This window comes from Sinocyclocheilus grahami, unplaced genomic scaffold (genome assembly GCF_001515645.1).
Source record: "Sinocyclocheilus grahami isolate Dianchi unplaced genomic scaffold, SAMN03320097.WGS_v1.1 scaffold211.1, whole genome shotgun sequence".
In the NCBI taxonomy this organism is placed as follows: domain Eukaryota; kingdom Metazoa; phylum Chordata; class Actinopteri; order Cypriniformes; family Cyprinidae; genus Sinocyclocheilus; species Sinocyclocheilus grahami.
Window position 1 is genome coordinate 1104244 of NW_015505390.1, and position 23077 is coordinate 1127320.

The 23077-nt window shown below is 38.1% G+C and overlaps 1 protein-coding gene across 6 annotated transcripts in view; it reads left to right on the top strand.

Moving 5' to 3' along the window:
- The window catches only part of LOC107595937 (protein phosphatase Slingshot homolog 1-like), a 37144-nt gene extending 19295 nt beyond the window's left edge, over window positions 1-17849 (top strand). For 5 of the 6 annotated variants that reach the window (XM_016286531.1, XM_016286532.1, XM_016286534.1 and 2 more), the window contains 12 exons: window positions 7189-7253; window positions 8476-8597; window positions 8713-8781; window positions 8965-9030; window positions 11005-11199; window positions 11698-11791; window positions 12959-13087; window positions 13401-13447; window positions 13784-13930; window positions 14027-14227; window positions 14447-15140; window positions 15223-17849. In XM_016286531.1, the coding sequence (XP_016142017.1) occupies window positions 7189-7253; window positions 8476-8597; window positions 8713-8781; window positions 8965-9030; window positions 11005-11199; window positions 11698-11791; window positions 12959-13087; window positions 13401-13447; window positions 13784-13930; window positions 14027-14227; window positions 14447-15140; window positions 15223-16305 (2912 nt within the window). In that variant the 3' untranslated portion in view covers window positions 16306-17849. Of the gene's footprint in view, window positions 1-7188; window positions 7254-8475; window positions 8598-8712; window positions 8782-8964; window positions 9031-9527; window positions 9627-9741; window positions 9811-10055; window positions 10122-11004; window positions 11200-11697; window positions 11792-12958; window positions 13088-13400; window positions 13448-13783; window positions 13931-14026; window positions 14228-14446; window positions 15141-15222 lie in introns of those variants that run through there. The other variant, XM_016286537.1, reaches the window with a different exon arrangement.
- The last annotated feature ends 5228 nt before the right edge of the window (window positions 17850-23077 follow it).

Sequence of the window (23077 nt, forward strand, 5' to 3'; positions counted from 1 at the left end):
GATGAGTGACGCTTTTTAGTGATAAAGGGATTCATGCTTTGCACACTTTCTAGGGTATAATCCGTTCAGAATTTGTATGAAACGTTCGTTTTTTGGACACATAGGCTACACCCTGCAAAGTTTCGGGAATGACATCCGCATATTTATGCAGGATTCACTCTCGGATAGCAGTGATTGGCAATGGACGGAACATAAAATATGTTGATTTAATTCTGAAACCGGTCCTGGCCAAACCTCCACAGACAGCACGCGTCCCGAGCAAGATCTAAATCACGGACCAAAAGCATGTGTAAACTTTATTGAGATCGGGACATATCAACCAGTAATTTCATTTCATTTCCAGCAATGAACGGTAGAAAGTTCAGCAATGAATGTTGTGCGATTTATGACCGAATATAGTCCCACAACTGATTGTTTATTTTTTCCCCACGCGTCTCGCCTTTGGTAATAATGATTCAAAACGGAAACATTTCAAGTGACATGGGAAAAAGACACGGAAAACTTCAGTGAACATCAGAAAAGCAGCTTGCACATTTCTGGTTAAAAATTAAAGGCCATCAATCGACAAACGGGAAGCATCACCCTTCAAGTCAGCAAGAAGAGCCAAAGCTAGTCCACAGTTTACTAAACGGTGGCAACCTCTTTAAGTTATTCTTGACTGTGTTGGATTGACTGCTTTAATGCGTTGCAATACGGTAGGGCATTGGTTTGATGCTTACATCAGAAAAATATATATATTTTGCTTTTATTTATTTCATATATATATATATATATATATTCTTTTTCTTGCCCCCCCCCCTGACTCAAGAGTCAAATGTCGCCCATACTATAGTAATTTTTTAAGAATGACTTTACTGCATGCTGTGTCTGTCATGAGAGAGAAATTCGTTAGCAGATGCTGTCCGGCTGATGGACCGACTCAGTGCTGGCTAAGCGTGTCCCAGACAAGTGTGTGTGTGTGGATTAGCCAGATTAGCAATTTAGCTCAGCACATACTGTAATAATCTCATTTATAGACCGGGCACATGGGACATCTCTCTGTTTTATGTGGTTACTGGTGGTTTTATGAGGTTTAGGATGCAGATATGTTAATACAGAGTTAACAGTTTTCATGTTTGTTCAGAAAACACTTTTTTTTTGCCCTTACTTAGTTTTTGTAAATATATGTATTATATGTAATTATATGTAAATATAATATGTTTTTTGTTTACACTTTATTTTGATGGTCCCTTTTAGACATTCTGTTGACTATATGGTAACTTTGCAACTACATGTCAACTAACTCTATTAGAGTATTAGACCGTTAGAGGGGGAAGTTGACATACTTATAAGTGTTAGCAGACAGTCTAATAATACTCTAATGACTGGTGGTTGACATGTGGTTGCAAAGTTATAGTCAACAGAATGTCTAAAGGGGACCATTATTTTTTTATTTTGCCTCTAATTTGTGACCCTGGACCACAAAACCAGTCATAAGGGTAATTAGAGCCAAAGCTAGTCCACAGTTTACTAAACGGTGGCAACCTCTTTAAGTTATTCTTGACTGTGTTGGATTGACTGCTTTAATGCGTTGCAATACGGTAGGGCATTGGTTTGATGCTTACATCAGAAAAATATATATATTTTGCTTTTATTTATTTCATATATATATATATATATATATTCTTTTTCTTGCCCCCCCCCCTGACTCAAGAGTCAAATGTCGCCCATACTATAGTAATTTTTTAAGAATGACTTTACTGCATGCTGTGTCTGTCATGAGAGAGAAATTCGTTAGCAGATGCTGTCCGGCTGATGGACCGACTCAGTGCTGGCTAAGCGTGTCCCAGACAAGTGTGTGTGTGTGGCCCCCCCTGACTCAAGAGTCAAATGTCGCCCATACTATAGTAATTTTTTAAGAATGACTTTACTGCATGCTGTGTCTGTCATGAGAGGGAAATTCAGAAATTCGTTAGCAGATGCTGTCCGGCTGATGGACCGACTCAGTGCTGGCTAAGCGTGTCCCAGACAAGTGTGTGTGTGTGGATTAGCCAGATTAGCAATTTAGCTCAGCACATACTGTAATAATCTCATTTATAGACCGGGCACATGGGACATCTCTCTGTTTTATGTGGTTACTGGTGGTTTTATGAGGTTTAGGATGCAGATATGTTAATACAGAGTTAACAGTTTTCATGTTTGTTCAGAAAACACTTTTTTTTTGCCCTTACTTAGTTTTTGTAAATATATGTATTATATGTAATTATATGTAAATATAATATGTTTTTTGTTTACACTTTATTTTGATGGTCCCTTTTAGACATTCTGTTGACTATATGGTAACTTTGCAACTACATGTCAACTAACTCTATTAGAGTATTAGACCGTTAGAGTGGGAAGTTGACATACTTATAAGTGTTAGCAGACAGTCTAATAATACTCTAATGACTGGTGGTTGACATGTGGTTGCAAAGTTATAGTCAACAGAATGTCTAAAGGGGACCATTATTTTTTTATTTTGCCTCTAATTTGTGACCCTGGACCACAAAACCAGTCATAAGGGTAATTTTTTTAAAATTGAGATTTATACATCATCTGAAAGCTGAATAAATAAGCTTTCCATTGATGTGTGGTTTGTTAGGATAGGACAATATTTCGAGATACAACTATTTGAAAATTTGGAATCTTGAGGGTGCAAAAAAATCTAAATATTGAGAAAATCGCCTTTAAAGTTGTCCAAATGAAATCCTTAGCAATGCATATTACTAATGATAATACTTTTTTTATATATTTACGGTAGGAAATGTACAAAATATCTTCATGGAACATGATCTTTACTTAATATCCTAATGATTTTTGGCATAAAAGAAAATTCTATTTTAATCATTTAAAAATAATAATTTTGACCCATACAATGTATTTTTGGCTATTGCTACAAATATACCCGTGCTACTTATGACTGGTTTTGTGGTCCAGGGTCACATTTATGGGACAGTTGAAACGAGAATGGAACATAAAGGTAGAGAGGCTGTCGTACTTTCTGTATAGACGCATACTTAACATTAAAGGATCACTCCACTACTCTCATTCCTGTGTAGTAATCAAGGAACTTTGCTGCCATACCATGGGTGCAGCAGGCGCAATGATATTACACAGCGCCTGAAAATAGTCCCCAGCTAGGGAACTTCCAATAAGCCTATTTTCAGGCGCTGTGGAATATCATTGCGCCGGAATGAGAGTATTGCTTAGTACACGATGTAACTACAGAAGAGTCAAGTTTTAAATTGGAAAAATATCGAAACTCCTTGGTCATTTTTGAGCGAGATGCTAACGGTCTAATCAGATTCAATGATCTATGCTAAGCTACAGCTAAAAGTGCTAGATAACGAGAAAATTAAGTCGTTATAACGAGAAAACAACTCCCGTTATGTCGTTATAACGAGAAAACGACTCTCGTTATGTCGATATAACGAGAAAACGACTCTCGTTATGTCGATATAACGAGAAAATTAAGTCGTTATAACGAGAAAACAACTCTCGTTATGTCGATATAACGAGAAAATAAGTCGTTATAACGAGAAAACAACTCTCGTTATGTCGATATAACGAGAAAATAAGTCGTTATAACGAGAAAACAAGAAGGAAAAAAAAAAGAATGCATGGCCGCTTAGAACTTCCGTAGAGATCGGCTGAATTGATTCGAAAACGGTAAAACTCAACTGTTTAACTCTAGGGGAGTTGGAAAATGAACCTATTTTCAAAAATAGTGGAGTGTTCCTTTAAAAATATATTAGACATGCATACAAATAGTGGGGAATGTTTTGTCATTATATGGGGTAAGTTGTCACAATCTGCCAGTTAAACAACCAATTATAGGAAAATTTACTCAGTAAAACGGTTATGCGAGTTATGGAAAAACAACAGTTATTCATTAAACAGCAGAAATGTTAAAATATAATATACAAAAATATATTAATTACAATTTCTGTTGGCCAAAACAATGGTTTTATATGTACAGCTTATAAAACACATGTGACAACTTTTTTACTCAACAAATATTAATAAAATATATAATATTGCATTTTTAGTTTGGAGGACACAATTCACAAACCGTTTTTAACTACAGTAGTTTATACAGTACGACTGATTTTAACTACAATATGAAGCCACTCCTAGAAAAACAAGCATTTGTGCAATTGATCTGAGACATTCAATCAATCAAGGAATGTCATAAATGCATGAAAACAGATGTCCTAGCCGCCATCCGTCGAGCACTTTCTAACTCGTGTGACATGTTGAATTGATTAAAGATGCTAATTTACTGCTAAACAGAAGGGTGTACAATTGCTCCGGACAAATTTAATCTGTTATGAGAGAAACTAAACACCATGCAGACGCAGCAAACCCTCAGGCTTTATGCACGCACTGACTATCACAGCAGGTTTAGACTGACTTTTTTTCCTGTTATAAACCCCTGACATTAACAAGCATCTGTTTTGTCAGTTGGCTAATATTAGTCACCTGACTTCTTGTTGGGACGTGAAGTTTCGATTTGACCGGTTTGAACGCATCAGTAGTGCTAATCACATGTGAGTTGTTGCAGGTTTGACAAGCGGTTTTGTTTCTACATACAGTCTGACCTCAGGGCACATGGGGTTGGAGCTTCGCTTGAGTCATGAGCTTTTTGTACGTTGTACGAATAATAACTCAACTGCCCATCAATCACAAGAGGAACCAGACAAAGACTTCCTAGAAGTGACTTATGCAGACAGTCTAGAAGATCTGGAATTAGATTACAAGAATTAGATGATTTGAAAAAAGTACAATTGCATCACAGCACTAAAAGGTGGAGAAGTCAGCTGTCTCCACTGTGAAACTGCGGATGTCAGTGTTAGACTAGACGATGTAGGGTTTCTCTTCCTTTGTTACAGTCTAGGTACAAAATGTTCTCTGACAGTGAGAAAAGCTCAGCTTTTTTTCCTCAATAAGACCTTCTTACATTTCTTGCTACAATCCTTGGTACTCATGTCGAATGTAAATTAAGCTCTAAAATATATTCACTTCATGCTGACATCTTTAAATGTCCTTGCTTTTAGATGTTGATGACATAGATTTCTATCTTATTTTGGTCCTGTTAGGGTTTTTTATTTTTATTTTTTTGATGTCATCAGTCACCTCTATTTGCATTCCCATGGCTCCGGCAGCCAGACAGTCAAAAATAGTATCAGCGGTGATTTATTAAACACTGTCCAACTTCCTAAAGCAAGATACACCATAAATATTTGCAAGTGGATTTGCACCTGTACTGCTTGTTTTTTTGAGTGAAATAATGAGATAAAGGAAAAGTTCTTCAGAGGTCCAAGTAAAGCACAAAGGCAATTAAAAAGGTCGTGTTCTGAGGAATTGCATTTTTCTTAATCTTTTGAGATGCGTTCAATGTACGTATGAAAATACACCACCTTTCAGAAGTTCGGGGTCGGCACAATCATTTTATGTTTTAGTAGGAAGTCTTTTAAACTTACCAAGGAAAGGTACAGTAAAAACAGTAATTTTGGGAAATGTTACTACAGTACAATTTAAAATAACTGTTTTGTAAATTAATATATTTTACAATAAAAAAAGATTTCTATGATGGCAAAGCTGAATTTTCTGCGTCCATGTCACATGATCCTTCAGAAATTCTTTTAAAATGCTAATTTGTTTTAAATGTTTAAAATTACTGTGCAAAGTGAGTGCAATTTTGAAAAGATATAAAATTGTGTCTGTTTGACGTTATATTTAAATTATTGTTGCGAGTAGATTTGTTCAAGACTAAAGTCTCGAATACTTTGATTTTAACTGCATCCTATTTCAGTGTCAGTCACAGGGATTGGCTCATCATGGCAAAACTCCTCAAATTAAATGATGAATCGCTGCCAAAATCATAACTGGTGGAGAAAACTGTGTGTCAAACTGTGCTCAATCGTTTAGAATAATCCTTAAACTAATAGCTCATCCAGAAATGCAAATTCTGTCCTAATTTACTCATCCTCATGTTGTTTCAAACTTGAATGCCTTTTCAATATAGCTTATACAGGTGCATCTCAATAAATTAGAATGTCGTGGAAAAACGACATTCTAATTTATTGAGATGCACCTGTATAGCTCTGATCAAAGCTGTGCTCTGGGATCCTGCGCTGCCTTAGCTATTCTCTTACATATCAGTTTTTATCAGATAAGCATGTAAAGTTAGGTAAATTCTTTGCATTGAGACCGAGAAAACCAAGGGGCTTGTTTTTTGGAGGAGAAAACGTACCCTGTTTTTTTTTTTTTCATTTATGGCCCGAATGCAAAGCAGCCAATAAACCACAGACTACGTCATCTGTTTTGTTGAGTGTACATGACAGGCTTTGGCTCTTAAGCTTTGAGTTCATATGTTTTTCACGTTTTTGGCTTTGTTCTTCTTAACCTGCTACAATTTGTACAATTTGATTGACCTCCCACACGTACTACACCAGTTACTTGATAGCTTCATGGATTCTGCCAAAACTTACAAGAGTAGGAGGAGCTTTGTTTGTGTAGGAACGCACCACAGTCAGTGGTCAAAGGAGTTAGTCAGTCTGTGTTAAAGAGGAGAGTGAAATATAAACAGATCTTGTGTATCCAATACTTGGTTTCTCTTATTGACTTGCATTAAAAGGGGAGGGGCTAGATTAAGATGACTGTCAGATTTATAATTATTGACATCTTTGGCACAAAGGATAGAACTTATTTGCACATACCTGATCATAATGCACCCGAAAGTCGCTTATTCATGTCAAGCTTTATCATTTAATTAAATAGGATTATCTGAGATATGTAAACATAAGAAACAACTAATTTTTCATATCCTTCTACAGTAACTGTGTATTTGTACACTTTGTTCTCTGGAATATCGTAAAATCAGCAGTGCTGTAAAAACGTTAATCAAAAGCATACTGTTGTCTTCCCACCCAACATTTAAGGACTGATTTGAATCACTCATCAGGCATTCTTCTTGGCTCGGCTTCTCTTATAAACCTTGACTTTTATACTCAACCATATGACATCACCGTTAGTTATCTTGTTGACTTTTATGGTTGTTTTTCTTCAATAGATTTTCGTTAAGGGTTTGAGACGCTGCTGGTGTCGATGTAAACAAAGTAGTCGTCATGGTTTTGTTTGGATTGTAATGATGGTTTCACTCAACAGGTGACTTACCTCAGCATCTACAGGTGATGATCAACATTCTTCGCTCTGAAGACCGCATCAAATTGGTGAGAGAACACACGTTGTCAATTACTAACATTTTGGCAGTAAGTTATATGCAGTCAGGCTGAATGGGTTTCGTTGTCAAAGTGTTGCCTCAAGACTGTTTTCTTTTCTATTAAGTTAAAGTTAAAATGTCATACCTGCTGTTTCAGAAAGTTCCATGATGAAATCTATATTAATACTAGTGTCAGTCAGCTATGACGTGCATGCAGCTGGATTTATCTTCAAAAAAGAACATTCTGTCACTATTCACTAAACCTCATGGCATTCCAATCCCAACACAACAAAAGAATTTTGAAGCATCGATGACGTGGTGGCAAAAACATAATAAAAATGGTTCAGTGTGACTCATAGGCAAAATTCCAAGTTTATTCCAAAATCATAATAGGTCTGTGTGACTAAGAGACAAATTTTGTATTATTATTATATACTGAAATTTTTTCCTTCTGGTATAGCTCTCAAATATGACATCAATCACGTTTGACCACAAAAACCAGTGACATTCGGTGTCAAATGGCATTGAGCGTCATTCTTGGTAGACCATTTTTAAGTCCATTTGAGCACCGGTGGGATCATCGGTTATCAAAAATGTCAAATTTTAGTCTGTTCCTCACACAAAGCAATGACTTTAGAATAGTGGTTCCCAAATCAGGGGCCCGGGGCCCACTGGAGGGCATCGCCAAACTTCCAAGGTTGCCCAAATAAGTAAATAAAAATATTTAAATTTAGTAACATTAACACAATTGTAATTAAGATCCTAAAACACTAAAAACAAAGTTGTACATCATTAAACTGACATTATTTGAGTGTGTGTGTATATATATATATATATACAGTATATATATATATATATATTTGTTTTATTAGGTGAATAGGAGAGCTATTGAATACTGTTTGACAGTGAGGGACCTTTGACAGGGAGTCAAAAAGTTTGAGAACCACTGCTTTTGAAGAGCTAATATATAGTGCACAATGTTTGACGAGCTTGACAGACGCATGGAAAAAAGTTGCGTGAAGATTCTTCAAAATGCTCCTGTTGTCTTACATAGAGAGAAATATGGCATGAGGGTAAGTGAATAATGAACCGAATTTGACATTTTCAGGTAATCTATTCTACAGTTCAGTATGTTAATACGTTTAATAAATTGTGCTTTTGCATGTATATGTGTTTATGTGGGCCCTGGTTTTACACAAACCAATCAACTGTCAATCAACTGTAATCCGCAGGCGGTGCGGTTAGAGAGCGTGTGGTCAGACCGTGTGCGGTACATGGTGGTAGTCTACACAAATGGCCGTCAAGACACTGAGGAAAACATCTTACTGGGCATGGACTTCAGCAACAAAGACAGGTGACTTAAAAATCAAATACAGTTTTATCATCAAAAAGACAAGTTTTTAGAGTTTGTTACCTCCTGCAGGGACATTACATTTAGTCAAATAAGGGAGTTTTTCTTTCATTTACAGTAAGAACTGCTCTATTGGGATGGTGCTGCCACTGTGGAGTGACACCAAGATTCATTTAGATGGTGATGGGTGAGTACTGCCCCCTCTGGGAATGGAGAGGAAATGCTGCTGCTGGTCTGATTTTTCAGAAAATGAAGCCAATGACAATATTAACAAGTATTTCTTATTTTTATTGTTGTTTAGATAGGTTGTAGTTCTATTGTAAAGACGTATGATGATGGCCTTATTTAACCTCTCTTCTCATGTCTCCAGGGGCTTCAGTGTGACTACTGCCGGGCACACACACATCTTCAAGCCAGTGTCAGTTCAGGCCATGTGGTGAGAAAATAACATCAATAAATAATGAACTAGAGCAATTTAAACTCACATTTTAGACATTTCAGTTTGTAGTGGAAATGCTGATATATAGAATGATTTGTGTTCATGTTCTATATTGGGTCTTCTTGGGTCACTTTTTTCTAGTTTTACTTGTTAAATCTGTTTTTAAATGATTGATGTGATAATTTAAGTGATTAACCTAAAGCTTCCAAACAACTTCAGACAATCACTCAGAACTGCTATTTTAACAGTATTTCATGCGATGATAAATCCTACAGTCATCTCTCCCAATTAGGTGACAAGTTAATTAGTTTTTTCCAACAAGAGCCTTTGTCTACTTGGCTGGGTGAATTTGTGCTCTTGTTTGTTACTGGGGTAAAAAAACAAAACAAAAAAAAACCGGTTCCTCAGGGGGTTAAAGATGATGTGAGTGGACTGTTTTTCAGATGTTCACAGGTGCTTTGGGAGTTTGACATCCTTAAATATAATAGAGCTTGGTCAGACCGTGTGCGGTACATGGTGGTAGTCTACACAAATGGCCGTCAAGACACTGAGGAAAACATCTTACTGGGCATGGACTTCAGCAACAAAGACAGGTGACTTAAAAATCAAATACAGTTTTATCATCAAAAAGACAAGTTTTTAGAGTTTGTTACCTCCTGCAGGGACATTACATTTAGTCAAATAAGGGAGTTTTTCTTTCATTTACAGTAAGAACTGCTCTATTGGGATGGTGCTGCCACTGTGGAGTGACACCAAGATTCATTTAGATGGTGATGGGTGAGTACTGCCCCCTCTGGGAATGGAGAGGAAATGCTGCTGCTGGTCTGATGACACTTCAAATTTTGATGCACTGATGTAGATAGCGTGGTTTATAAACCGTGTTGAATTCATTTTTCAGAAAATGAAGCCAATGACAATATTAACAAGTATTTCTTATTTTTATTGTTGTTTAGATAGGTTGTAGTTCTATTGTAAAGACGTATGATGATGGCCTTATTTAACCTCTCTTCTCATGTCTCCAGGGGCTTCAGTGTGACTACTGCCGGGCACACACACATCTTCAAGCCAGTGTCAGTTCAGGCCATGTGGTGAGAAAATAACATCAATAAATAATGAACTAGAGCAATTTAAACTCACATTTTAGACATTTCAGTTTGTAGTGGAAATGCTGATATATAGAATGATTTGTGTTCATGTTCTATATTGGGTCTTCTTGGGTCACTTTTTTCTAGTTTTACTTGTTAAATCTGTTTTTAAATGATTGATGTGATAATTTAAGTGATTAACCTAAAGCTTCCAAACAACTTCAGACAATCACTCAGAACTGCTATTTTAACAGTATTTCATGCAATGATAAATCCTACAGTCATCTCTCCCAATTAGGTGACAAGTTAATTAGTTTTTTCCAACAAGAGCCTTTGTCTACTTGGCTGGGTGAATTTGTGCTCTTGTTTGTTACTGGGGTAAAAAAAAACAACAAAAAAAAAACGGTTCCTCAGGGGGTTAAAGATGATGTGAGTGGACTGTTTTTCAGATGTTCACAGGTGCTTTGGGAGTTTGACATCCTTAAATATAATAGAGCTCCACACTGCCATCTGGTGACACTTTCAAAAAAGTACTGTGGCTGTACCATGGTACAGTGAATATCAGATCACCAGATGGTATTTGATATAAACCATGTTTAAAGTGATGCCATAACCACATATTATGGTATTTATATGGAACTCCAACATGCTGTCCAGAAAGGTATTTTTGGTATGTACTGCTTAGTGGACAAACAGTTATGATTACCAAATTCAATGCATTTTTGAATCAACTGAGATTAAAGTTTTCTTTTACCAATGTCAGTTTACTTCACTCAGTTTGAGATATAGTTTGATCCGTTTTAAGATCACATCATGATCATTTAAACTCATTACTGAGACTATTGGCACAGGTCTCTTACTCACCTTTAACCTGCTTTTTCTTTAGGTCAGCACTGCAGATTTTACACAAGGCAAGTGAGGTGTCACGAAGGTACAACTATTTCCCCGGTGGCATGGCGCTCACATGGATGGGGTACTATGAGAGCTGTATCAGCTCGGAACAGAGCTGCATCAATGAGTGGAACGCCATGCTGGACCTGGAAACATTGCGACCCGACTCTCCTGCAGTCTTTGTTAACAAGTGAGTGCAAACCCTGAAAGCCCAGAGTCCTTGGCACTTGTGAAACCCACCAGCAGATTTAAATTAACATTTTGATTCGTTTTTTGGAAGGGATTTTTTTTCTTTTGTGACCATGCATTGAGACCATGCGTAAAAGTCAGACATATTTGTTAAATATTGTCACAGTTTAATCTAATATTTGATCTGTTTAATAATCAGTGGTCATCTGCATCTTTTTTTTCAGGCTTTTTTTTGTATGTTTTCTCATACATGCTTTTTATATTTTTTGTTTATATATTTGTTCTTTTTTATTTGGAAAAAATAATGAAAGAGCTATGATGAAACCAAATACATGTTTTATCTGTTTATTGTATAAATGTAATTTTGACTTTATGAATTATGATAATAATAAAAACGATAATAATAAAAAAGTAAGTAAATAAAATTGTTCCCTTCACCTTAAAATTATGCTCTTTCTTAAACCCTTGATTTAGGTTGTGTTACGTTTCTGTTCCTCAGGCCAACAGAGAGGGAAAGAACAGAATGTTTAATCAAAGCTAAACTCAGGAGTATCATGATGTGCCAGGACCTTGAAAATGTCACGTCCAAAGAGGTCAGTATGAAGCGCAGAGAGGTCATCATAAGTGTTATCAACACACAGTTACACACTGACATACTGTGTGACGTCACAACAGACCCTCCTTCTCAAAATCTGATCATAAGTGGTCACAGAAGCCACAGGACCCTGCAGTGTGTCTCGGCTGACCTCTTGTGATCAGATTGTCTGAGATGGATCTTAAAGGAACACGCCACTATTTTTGAAAATAGGCTCATTTTCCAACTCCCCTAGAGTTAAACAGTTGAGTTTTACCGTTTTCGAATCCATTCAGCCGATCTCCGGGTCTGGCGGTAGCACTTTTAGGTGCAGCTTAGCATAGATCATTGAATCTGATTAGACAGTTGGCATCTCGCTCAAAAATGACCAAAGAGTTTTGATATTTTTCCTATTTAAAACTTGACTCTTCTGTAGTTACATCGTGTACTAAGACATACGGAAAATTAAAAGTTGCGATTTTCTAGGCCGATATGGCTAGGAACTACGTCACATGTGGTTGCCGCTTCTTCGTCGGATCCGCCGGCCGCGCTGTTCTCAACCCCGCCGCCTCTGCTAACTTTAGCCTGGCCTCAGCTCACACTTAGCCGTGGCTTCCGCTTCCGCTAGGCCGCCATGTTTTTCTTTGTGAAAGCGAAACTACTTTGTTTGGTCTTCCAAAAGAGGACACGACTACAAATCAGTGGTTAAGTTGTATTTACAACACTATTCCAGAACAGTTTAACCCAAATATTCAGATTAGTTTGATAAGGCCATTTTATGGAGGACTGTTTACTGATCCTGGGAGAGTAGACTACAATGCCGGCAGTTCTGACTCACAGTCTGTAAGTACGTTTTCATTTAAAGGATTTGATGATTCAAACGCGAGTTTTGGGCAGTAGAGTAGCACTTGTTTGTCATTTCTCCGATCACAAATGCAGACAGAGTTTTAGGTTTAAGCGGCGCGATGCAATGCAACGCAACGTGTAAAAAAACAGTATAAGTCATTATAATCAGTAATTATGTCCCCACTGGATGCAACAAATGCCTCGTTTGTAATGGGTTTTAATGTTTTTGTCTCGTCTCTCCTAGCAGCATCATATGACCCCTTTAATAGCAGGTGTGAACAGGGTTTAAAACAGAACATTTGCTGAGATTAAGTCAATAATGATGTGTGTTTTTCTTTAGATTCGTAATGAGCTAGAGCAACAGATGAACTGCAACCTGAAAGAGTACAAAGAGTTCATTGATAATGAGATGCTGCTTATTCTTGGGCAGATGGACAAAGCCACGCTCATCTTTGACCACCTCTATCTGGTTAGTGCTGCTTTTATCACACCTGCCAATTCCTATTGTTTTCCCCCCTCTTTTTATTGCCTTTCCCCTAGGTCATCCTACCCCAAAATAAATAAATAATTTATCCGAAAGATACAAATATGACAAATCACATCAGTTAAATAAGTACAAATAAAATACAAATAAAAATGGGGGGAAAGTTTGTCAAGGAAATTTAATTTATTTAATGTAAAAAGCTTGTTAGTTCTATGGAAGGGCAGATCGTTTTTGTCAGATATGGGGCACTAGATGCCAATTTCCCTAAAGCCAGTGATTTGCATTGTTTATCTTTTAGGGTTCTGAATGGAATGCTTCAAATCTAGAGGAGCTTCAGGAAACTGGGTGAGTGAGTTTTACCCCTACCTTTACTGACATCCACAGCTTGTTTTCTTCCCATGCTGTTGTTTCTCTCAAGATACTGCTTCTTTAAATGGGTTAATGTTAGGTAAAGGTGAAAGTTTAAAGTGAGTGTGTATCGTATCACCTCTTAAAGGGCAGCATTTTCTCCTGTTTCAGATAAAGTTCAGAGTAAATCCATCAAAGCTGTTTCTTTTACAGCAAGAAACAGGGTGTATTTTAGTTCCTGATGTAAGGAATAAGAATAAACTTGCATGCATATGGTTTTCTATTGTTGTCCAGATGTAATTTATGCGATCTCTAAATGCATTGCTGTTTTAGGGTGGGCTACATCTTAAATGTTACGAGGGAAATAGATAACTTTTTCCCAGGAACATTTTGCTATCATAATGTCCGAGTGTATGACAACGAGGCCACAGACTTACTGGCTCACTGGAACGAGACCTACAACTTCATTGTCAAAGCAAAGTAAGGCTCTATTTTAGATTTTTCTCTCTAAATATAAGCAACATACTTGACTCTTTCAATGTGACTTTTTATACCCTCATGTTCTGTACTCTGCAGAAAGAATCAGTCCAAATGTTTGGTTCACTGTAAGATGGGCGTAAGCCGCTCGGCCTCTACGGTAATCGCATATGCCATGAAAGAGTACGGCTGGTCTCTGGAAAAAGCATACAACTTCGTCAAACAGAAGCGCAGTATCACCCGTCCCAATGCTAGCTTCATGAGACAGCTGGCGGAGTATGAGGGTATACTGGATGCCAGGTACAAGAGAAATTTCCTATATTATTGTAATTTGGTTCACCCACAAAACAAAAATTCTGTCATCATTTATTCATATACATTTCTACAGTGTAAAAATATGTTTTTTTTCATACAATGAAACTCAGTAGGGTCCAATGTTGGACCCCATTTGAATTTCAATTTTTGGGTGAACTTTCCCTTCAATCCTTTTTTAACCCTTTCTATACTTTTTCCCTTCAGTAAGCAGCGTCATAACCGTCTGTGGCATCCCGACTCAGATTGCGATCACCCTGATTGCCAGCAAGCAGCTTCCCCTTGCTGTGTGAACTCTGAGACTGTGGATCATGTCACCCCAGACCCCACAAACCCCAGGGTCACCGTATGCTGTGAGCCTACCGCCCACTCCTCTCCAATTAGCTTAGATCTGGACCCCAGCCACCCGCAAAACTACCACTACTACTTCCGTCGCCTGTCAGACTCAGCCCTCAACAGTGAACCTTCCACGCCGATCCATGCACCGCCTCTGGTGGATGTAGAGCGTGTCTACATCGAGGTTGCAGATGTGGAGCAAGATGCGCTTCTTGATGATGAAACCTTTGAGGGGCGCGAAGGCCTTCCTTTACCACACTTCGGTGTCCCAGGAGAGGGCACAGCTGCTCAGACCTGTTCTCGAGGGGCGGAGCCTCTGGAGGAGCTACGTCTACGGTTGGAGTTCAGCACGGTGGAAGAAGAGGATGAGGAGGAGGCTCAGAAAGAGCAAGCTGAAATGGAGGCATTAACAGAGGGAGTGAAGAGAGGAGATGGGAATGACAGAGGACGGCAAGATAGTGAGGAGTTGTCGAATGAAACGGTGATTGATCTCGCAAGCCTGAACCATCTGTGCAACGAGAACTCCAACAACAACAACCACCTCAGAACGCAACAAAATCTCACTGTGAGTATCTCACATGATTCTATCACGGCACCACTACATGTTATTTCTGTTACATTATTTTTCCTTGTCTTTTTTTGTTCAGGAAAGTGCCCATCTGAAGCAGCATGCTAAGCCGAGGCTTGCTCCTGGTTTGTCATTCGCTTCCAAGCCCACCCAGACTGCTGTGTTGGAGGCTAACAGACGAGCCCTTGCCCCTTTACCCCTCAGCATTGTGCCCAGTATCTCAATTCAGACACCACCTTGTGCCAACCTGTCTGTGACAGCCAAGAATGGCAAACTTGCCTCAGATCCGTGCCTTGATGCCAATGCAATGCCCTTAGGGCATAAAGATAAGCCAGAAAGCAAATCTCTTGACCAAGAAACTGATAACCGGACACTACTGTTTGAAGCCAAAGGGGAAGGAGATTCTGAACAGAAAGTGATTGATGCACAGGGTTCCTCTGCTCTACTCAGGAACGAAAGAGAGATAAAGGGTTTGGAGAAGGCAGAGGTGTCTCCACAACAACAAGAGACTCTGTTACAGCTGCAACGCTCCGGCCTTGTTCGCCGCCGAAAAGAGCGCTTGGAAAAACTTTCCGGTCTCTTTCAGGAGCGTGCACGTGCAAATGAGCAACGGGGAACTGGTTCAATCAAATCCGAGGATGCAATGAACAATTCCAGTGATTCAACCGGCCCTCTCAACAGGCCCATTGGAACACGGGCAGATTTCACTACCGAAGTGGCGGTGCCACTGACAAACGAGGCCTTGTTAGCGCTCCTCGGCTCGGGTGGTTTGACACCAGTCTCGTCCCCGCATGGCTCCACGCTCACCCGCAGCTCCAGCAGCGACAGCCTCCGCAGCGTCCGTGGCAAACCGGGCCTTGTGCGTCAACGTACGCAAGAAATCGAAGCCCGGATGCGACTTGCAGGACTTACTGTACCTTCTCGACTGAAGCGCTCCAACTCACTCGCCAAACTGGGCAGCCTAACCTTCTCGTCTGAAGACTTGTGCTCGGCGTGCTCCTCTGATGCAGGGACCCTTCTCATGCTCTCTTTGTCCCCAGAACCCGAGCATTCACTCAGCCCGGAATGGGCCAGACCTGGGCCCTCGTCCACCTCCTCAACCTCCACAAACATGGAGGCCTTCAACCAAGCTGAAGCAGGACCTGAAGAGTCCAAGAGCTGACAGCAGGAGATTCAGCTTCACCTGTAGTTCTGCAACAAAGTTACTCTGAGATATTTATACTTATATATTTTTTAAACATTTCAGCCACTTGGGAACATCGGCCATTCACAGAAGAGTGAATGTGAGTGGAAGAGTGTCTTCTACAAAAGAATTGCTTTCTGTAATGAATATAAACATAATATTCAATGAATCCAAAACCTTCTGGACAGGCTTTCGTTGCATGGAACCCAAATGGATGTGTATTGCGCTGACTGATGAACAGTTCATGAGGTTTTCACTTCACTTCCTCTCTGCTGTTCTGAAGCAAAATAAGCACTCGGCATCCTAGAGGCCATTACTTGAAAGCATCAAAATAGACCATTGTGTAATGTTTCCATCAGCCCACCCATTTATCACACCATAAATCACCTTATTTGTGGCCCTGTTTGAGTCACAGATTCTTTCGGACATGGTCACACATTTGAAAAGGGTTTTCAAATCATACACCCTGCTGTGTTCTCGCTTCCTTGCTGGACGGTAAAAGGAAATGGACTCTTTGCAGTGATTAGGAAAGTTCTTTGAGTGCTGATTGACTTTTTTATCATTCACAGAGCACTGATGATTCACTCACAGGTTTCAAACTAATACCTCATACCAATACAGTACTGTTCATAAGCCAGGCAGATAACGAAACAGGGTGACTGGCAGCACTTCAGTGTTTGCACACAGCGCAGACTGTGTGGAGACTCATTGGGAAAGAGGAGATCTGTTTGGGATTCTTCTTTCGGATACTTGATGAGGGTGATGAAAGACAATCACTTTGAAGGATAAAGAAAATCAGAGGTGACTTCAAGCTGCTGTTCTCCTTCCGCTGAAACGTTCATACATGCAGTTGCTATTCTTATGAATGTGACTGTCCTTGTTGCTGTCAAAATAGCAGTAGGACTTTTGGGTAATGATTACTGTTACAGTCTCTAATAGCACATACTTGTAAAGATTTTATATCAACGGGAGCTCCTCCACTGTAGTTTCTCTAGCAGAGCAGCTGCTCCATGTTTCCAAATGTGATACAAATCAGTAATTTACCCAGTTAAAGAACGACTGTTATTTGTTACATGTCTCCTGTTCTAACGCGTTGTCCTGTTTGTACTTGCTGTTAGTTTTCCATAATGAAAGTAAGGTAGATTGGCCTTTTCTATACAGAAGTAGAACTGAAGAATGCTCTGAAACAAAATAATACAACACAAGTCAAAGATATGTCATGGTTTCAACAGCTGTTCACCTCTGAGTGTGTGTATCTCTATGGGAAAATCTCATAAAAGCATGTCCAGGTTACATTTTGCCCCAAAATCAAACGAGAAATATCAGAAATTATATTTTGTATTTAGGAACTGAAATTATATTTTTAATATCATTACCATTTTAAAAATGTTTTACTTGTATTTTTTTAAAATTCCCATCACTCACAATGATGATTCCCTTTAGATTCTGATTAAGCATGTGCTATAAAAATACTGTAGTACAATAATTCAAAAGTTTTTAAATTGGTATAAAATAAAAGCCATACAACAAAATTTCGAATTTATAAATAAATCAAGGATATATAATTTTTCAGTATAGTAAAAAGAAGTGACATTATTTAAAATGAAAAACAAGTGGGGGGGAGGGAAAGAATCATTTTAAGCAAAATATTATTTCTTAATTTTGATTTTATAGATTTTATTTGATATTCGGGTTGAAAAATGTCCCAGACATGTTCTTGACAGTGAGATTTTCCTTCGTGTGTTTGTTTCTTTGACACTTGCCATACCAGTTTATGTGATCACAAAAGCTTTGATAAATGCATCAATCCAGCTGTTTCATGACATTTGTTCATGTCCAAGTGTCAGTAGGCCTTTATTTACCAATCAGTTGGCCAATTAAAGCTTGAGTTGAAGTACTTGAGGTTTATTATGCAGCATACTTTTCCAATATTTTTTTTAATGGATTTTGTACACGTATCTATGCTACCACATTGAGTTTGAACAACGGAAATGTGAAGTTTGTGAGTGTGTGTGAGTGAGCGTTGCCTTGCACAGCGGCTATACCATTACTGTGAACTATTCTGAACACAAAACCCTTTCAGAAAACGTGTGTGCACTTTAATGTTAAAAACATGAGCAGGCTCATAGTATACACACGGTCTCCACCTCTACACACACACGCACACAGCAATACACCGTATTTAAATATGTTTGTTGGTCATATAACAGAATTTCTGGGAGTTCATGGTACTTTCATCTGAAAGGCATCTTGAATCAGTTCCCCTATCCTATAGTAGATGGTTGCCTGAATGATTTTGGTTGATTGAATCAGTATCAGCACTATTTAATCTTCCTTCTGGGCCCTGAATATAAAAACAGAGAGGAGAAATAAGCCAGAAAGCTGTTTCGTGTCATGAACAGTTACTTGCATCCTTCATAAATGTGCCCCAAACCCTCCTCCTCTCGCCGAAGTCTTTGTCATTTTGTGTCTGATGCCATATTGAGGTCAAACCTGAGTCAGAGATTACAGATCAAATGTTATTGGTTGCCTGCATTGTCTTGTGTCATCAATATCAAGTGCCTTACCCAGAAGCACTAGAGGCAGTGTTCTGTGGTGACTCCCATTTGATAATGTTACCAGTTAAGGCAGAGGCCATTGAGTTACATGGGCACATTTTAAAACTGGCAGACATGTTCTTGTTCTACACTCCTAAATTTTATTGTTGTATTAGAGAAAATAGAAACGTATCATTGATACTTGGCATTATTTCCTTTTAATTAATGAGGAAGACATTGCAAACTCATGAAAGATGTTGGAGTTGCCAAGTTTTAGAGGGTTTTCCTTTTCCAAAGGAGTGAGGAAAGATTTTATGCTATTCAAGTATGAAGTGCTAACCAAAGTTTTGCATCGAGGATCAATATTAAAATTGCTGTAGATTCAAGCTATATTTGCTTGGGAGAGATTGTGATAGTGGCTTTTTTTTCCTTCAGAATGTTACACTGGTCTGTTCCCAAATCATCCATTGACTTTCCTCTAGTTGGATATTGAGCCTCTTTTCCGTGAATTAGCAATGCTGTTAAATTGCGAGGCTCACAAAATAGGGAGTGCTCGCTCCTCATTCTGTCACCATTGTTATCGCTATTAAGTATGCAGTAATTTTGTCCTTTGTACTGCAGATTTGCTGTAGTTTCAATGCATATTGCACTTTGTACATTTTGTTGAGATGATGTACTGTATGTGTTTATTATGGGAATAAACGTTTTCTTTCAATCTTTGTTTTTCTTGTCATGTTTGCTACATTTACTGGCAAAGTACTTTAAAGTACTCTGTTTTGATTGGTTAAGGGCTTTTTGGTATAGTATTCTGACATCATAGGGTGCCATCTGTGCTCTGTCAGTATATTCTGGCATGGCTGTGCAGTTATGCAACTACAGGCTAAACCTCCCTGCACACGTGACGTCAGAGGTTTTACTGCAGGCTTTGAGGCTGTAGAAAAGACCGGGTGATTTAATGACCATCTGATCTACTCAGATTAATATCGGTCATTGCATTTCATTTTCTTGTTAACAGAGATGAAATATAGCTGTTAAGGAAAAAAACCTGGGGGCAGAAATAAAGTTGCGATAGTGAACAGATTGATGAGGAAGCAGAAAATACACATTTGTTGTCATTTATGATCTGAGGATAGAGATGTATCATTTTGATTGTATTTTGTATTCCATAGTTATTGATACAGAAAGTAAGTGATGCAGTGGACTTAAAAAGTATTTTTACACTTTTGACACATTTAAAAATGTCTGAATGTCATTTCATTAGATATTTTATGCAAACAAATATTGATTTAGATGTTTTCACTTCAATTTTTGGACACAGAAGGTGTTCAGGGTCACGTTTATTTATAACAAAAAGTGTTGTACCAAAGTGCAAAGTACAATTGAAAACCGCTTTTGGCAAGATAAAAATAAAAACATGCAGATAAGCCTAAACAAATGAAAACTCCCATATGTAACTCGGGCAACACCATAGGCTTAAGAGAATAAATGAGTCTTCAATCTAGATTTAAATGTGTCCAATGTGGGGGAGGATCTCACACCAACTGGAAGTGCATTCCACAGCCTAAGAGCCACAACTGCAAAAGCAGCACTTGAACTTGAACACAGAAAGTCCCTAAATGCTATAATATATTAATAATTGTTGTGTTGTAATATATCTGTTGTTTTATCAATTTAAACTTTTTTATATATATATATGTTTTGATTAAAATGTTTGTAAAAAAATGAATTAATATGTTGATTTGGCACTTAAGAAATAATATTATTAATATTTTTGCAGAAATAAAATATTAATATTAAAATATTTTTAGGAGTATTTGATTAATAGAAGATTCAAAAGAACATAATTTGATATAGAAATCTTTTGGAACATTATAAATGTCTTCACTGTCAATTTTGTTCAATTTAATGCATCCTTGCTGAATAAAAGTATTAATTTCTTCAAACAGTTCTTACTGACTTCATACTATATTTATGTGTGTGTATGTATATTATATGTATTATTTAAAAAAAAAAATTTTTAATTATTATTTTAACAATAATTGTCATTTAGTTATATAATGCAGTGTCATTCTTAAATTTTTAAGTGGTTTAAGCGTCCAAATACTTTCTAAGGTCTGTAAAATACCTTAATAGTCACCTGGTTCTTCCACAGCAGCCTGCAGTTCTAATTCTGTGTGGCCTGTTTTCTCTCTTCGACCTCAGTGTCTGGTGAACTGTGTGCTGAAGTCATTTCTCCTTTATTATTATCAGAGAGCGAAGAGAGCGTCCTGTTATGATCGGTGCCATAGCGACCAGGCGCATAACACAGAGATTTATAAGGCTTTGTTCCATTGTTTTTGCAGCTTCTTTTCAGGCAAACTTTTAGTCAGTATCTCTACAGGATCTCTACTCCCCCCTAACTTGTGAATTATATCAGGAAACTTTCTCTAAACTTTGACCGTGGAGACTGGTGCACGGCTGTAATACTGATAGGGTGGTACCATACTGATACCATGCTCTCCTCACTTCCTGTATCTCTGTTACCATGACTATCAGTGTCTCAGTCTACACAAGAGCTCCAGTGTTGTAGTTATCTTTATGGTTATTGCTATTTTGAGAGAAGCAAAGAGCCCCAAGACAGTCTCGCTACTACTTTGTATCATTGCACCCTTGGAATGAGCGTTGGTTTTCATCAGCTTAAAAAATAAAGTCCCAGAGCAATTTAAAACCTTTGCTTTGACAAAGAGTATTCTGAAGGCCTTAGGACTGGGACAGATGTGTTATTATTACTACTATTAAGTCAGATGTTTTATTAGGCACAGTTCACCAGAAAATGAAAAATTTGTCGTCATTTTCTCAGCCTCATTTTGTTTCAAACCTGTCTTTCTTTTTCGTGGAAAATAAAATGAATGAAATGGATGTTCATGTTGACATTTTCCATATCGAGGGTTGTCAAACTCCAAAAATTACAAACACCTATTAAAACTATTTCAATTCTATTTAAGAAATGGACCCAAACTAAAGTTATTCTCTGAAAGTCTTTGACATGGCTGTCAGATCTCATTCATGACATATGTCAATGTTAAAAGACACAGAAACTTCAATGACATAAAAAAATAAAGGTTCCAAAAGGGCGTTTCTACAGCGATGCCATAGTAAAGTCAAATCGCCTTTATTTATATAGCGCTTTATACAATATAGATTGTGTCAAAGCAGCTTTACAGTGTTAAACAGGAAAAACGTGTGCTGATAATGCAAGAGGACAATAGAAAACAGTTTATCAGTTAAAGTCAGTTCATTGTTGATTCAGTGATGTCATTGTCCAGCTCAGTTTAGTTCTCTTCCAATAGTGTCTGTGCAGTAAAGTCAACAATGTTGCCAGAAATTGTGTCCCCAACTAAGCAAGCCAAATGTGACAGTGGCAAGGAACCAAAACTCCATCGGTGACAGAAATGGAGAAAAAAAACCTTGGGAGAAACCAGGCTCAGTCGGGGGGCCAGTTCTTCTCTGGTCAGACGAAGCCAGCATGGTGTGGTTTAATTCCAGGCTGCAACGCACATCAGATTGATCAGAGCACTCTTCTGGTTCTCGTGGTCGTGTGCCCATGGCCGACAAGGTCTTGTTGACCTAATTAATGCAGCCTAACAATTCTTTAATGGATTTGAATTATAGAAAAATTATTGTGTGTTATGTGTATGCCAGGTTAAAGAGATGGGTCTTTAATCTAGATTTAAACTGACAGAGTGGGCCTGCCTCCCGAACAATGCTAGGTAGATTTTGCCAGAGTTTGGGCGCTAAATAGGAAAATGATCTGCTACCCGCAGTTGATTTTGATATTCTAGGTATTTTCAATTGGCCAGTGTTTTGAGATCGCAGCGGACGTGGAGAACTATAATGCGATAAGAGCTCACTCAAGTACTGAGAAGCTAAACCATTTAGAGCTTTATAAGTAATTAGCCAGATTTTAAAATGTATACAATGTTTAATAGGGAGCCAGTGCAGTGTTGAGAGAACTGGGCTAATATGGTCATACTTCCTGGATCTAGTAAGAACTCTAGCTGCTGCATTTTGGACCAGCTGGAGATTGTTTATTAAGCGTGCAGAGCAACCACCCAATAAAGCATTACAATAATCTAACCTTGAGGTCATGAATGTGTGAATTAACATTTCTGCATTTGACATTGAGAGCACAGCTCGTAATTTAGATATATTTTTAAGATGAAAAAATGTGGTTT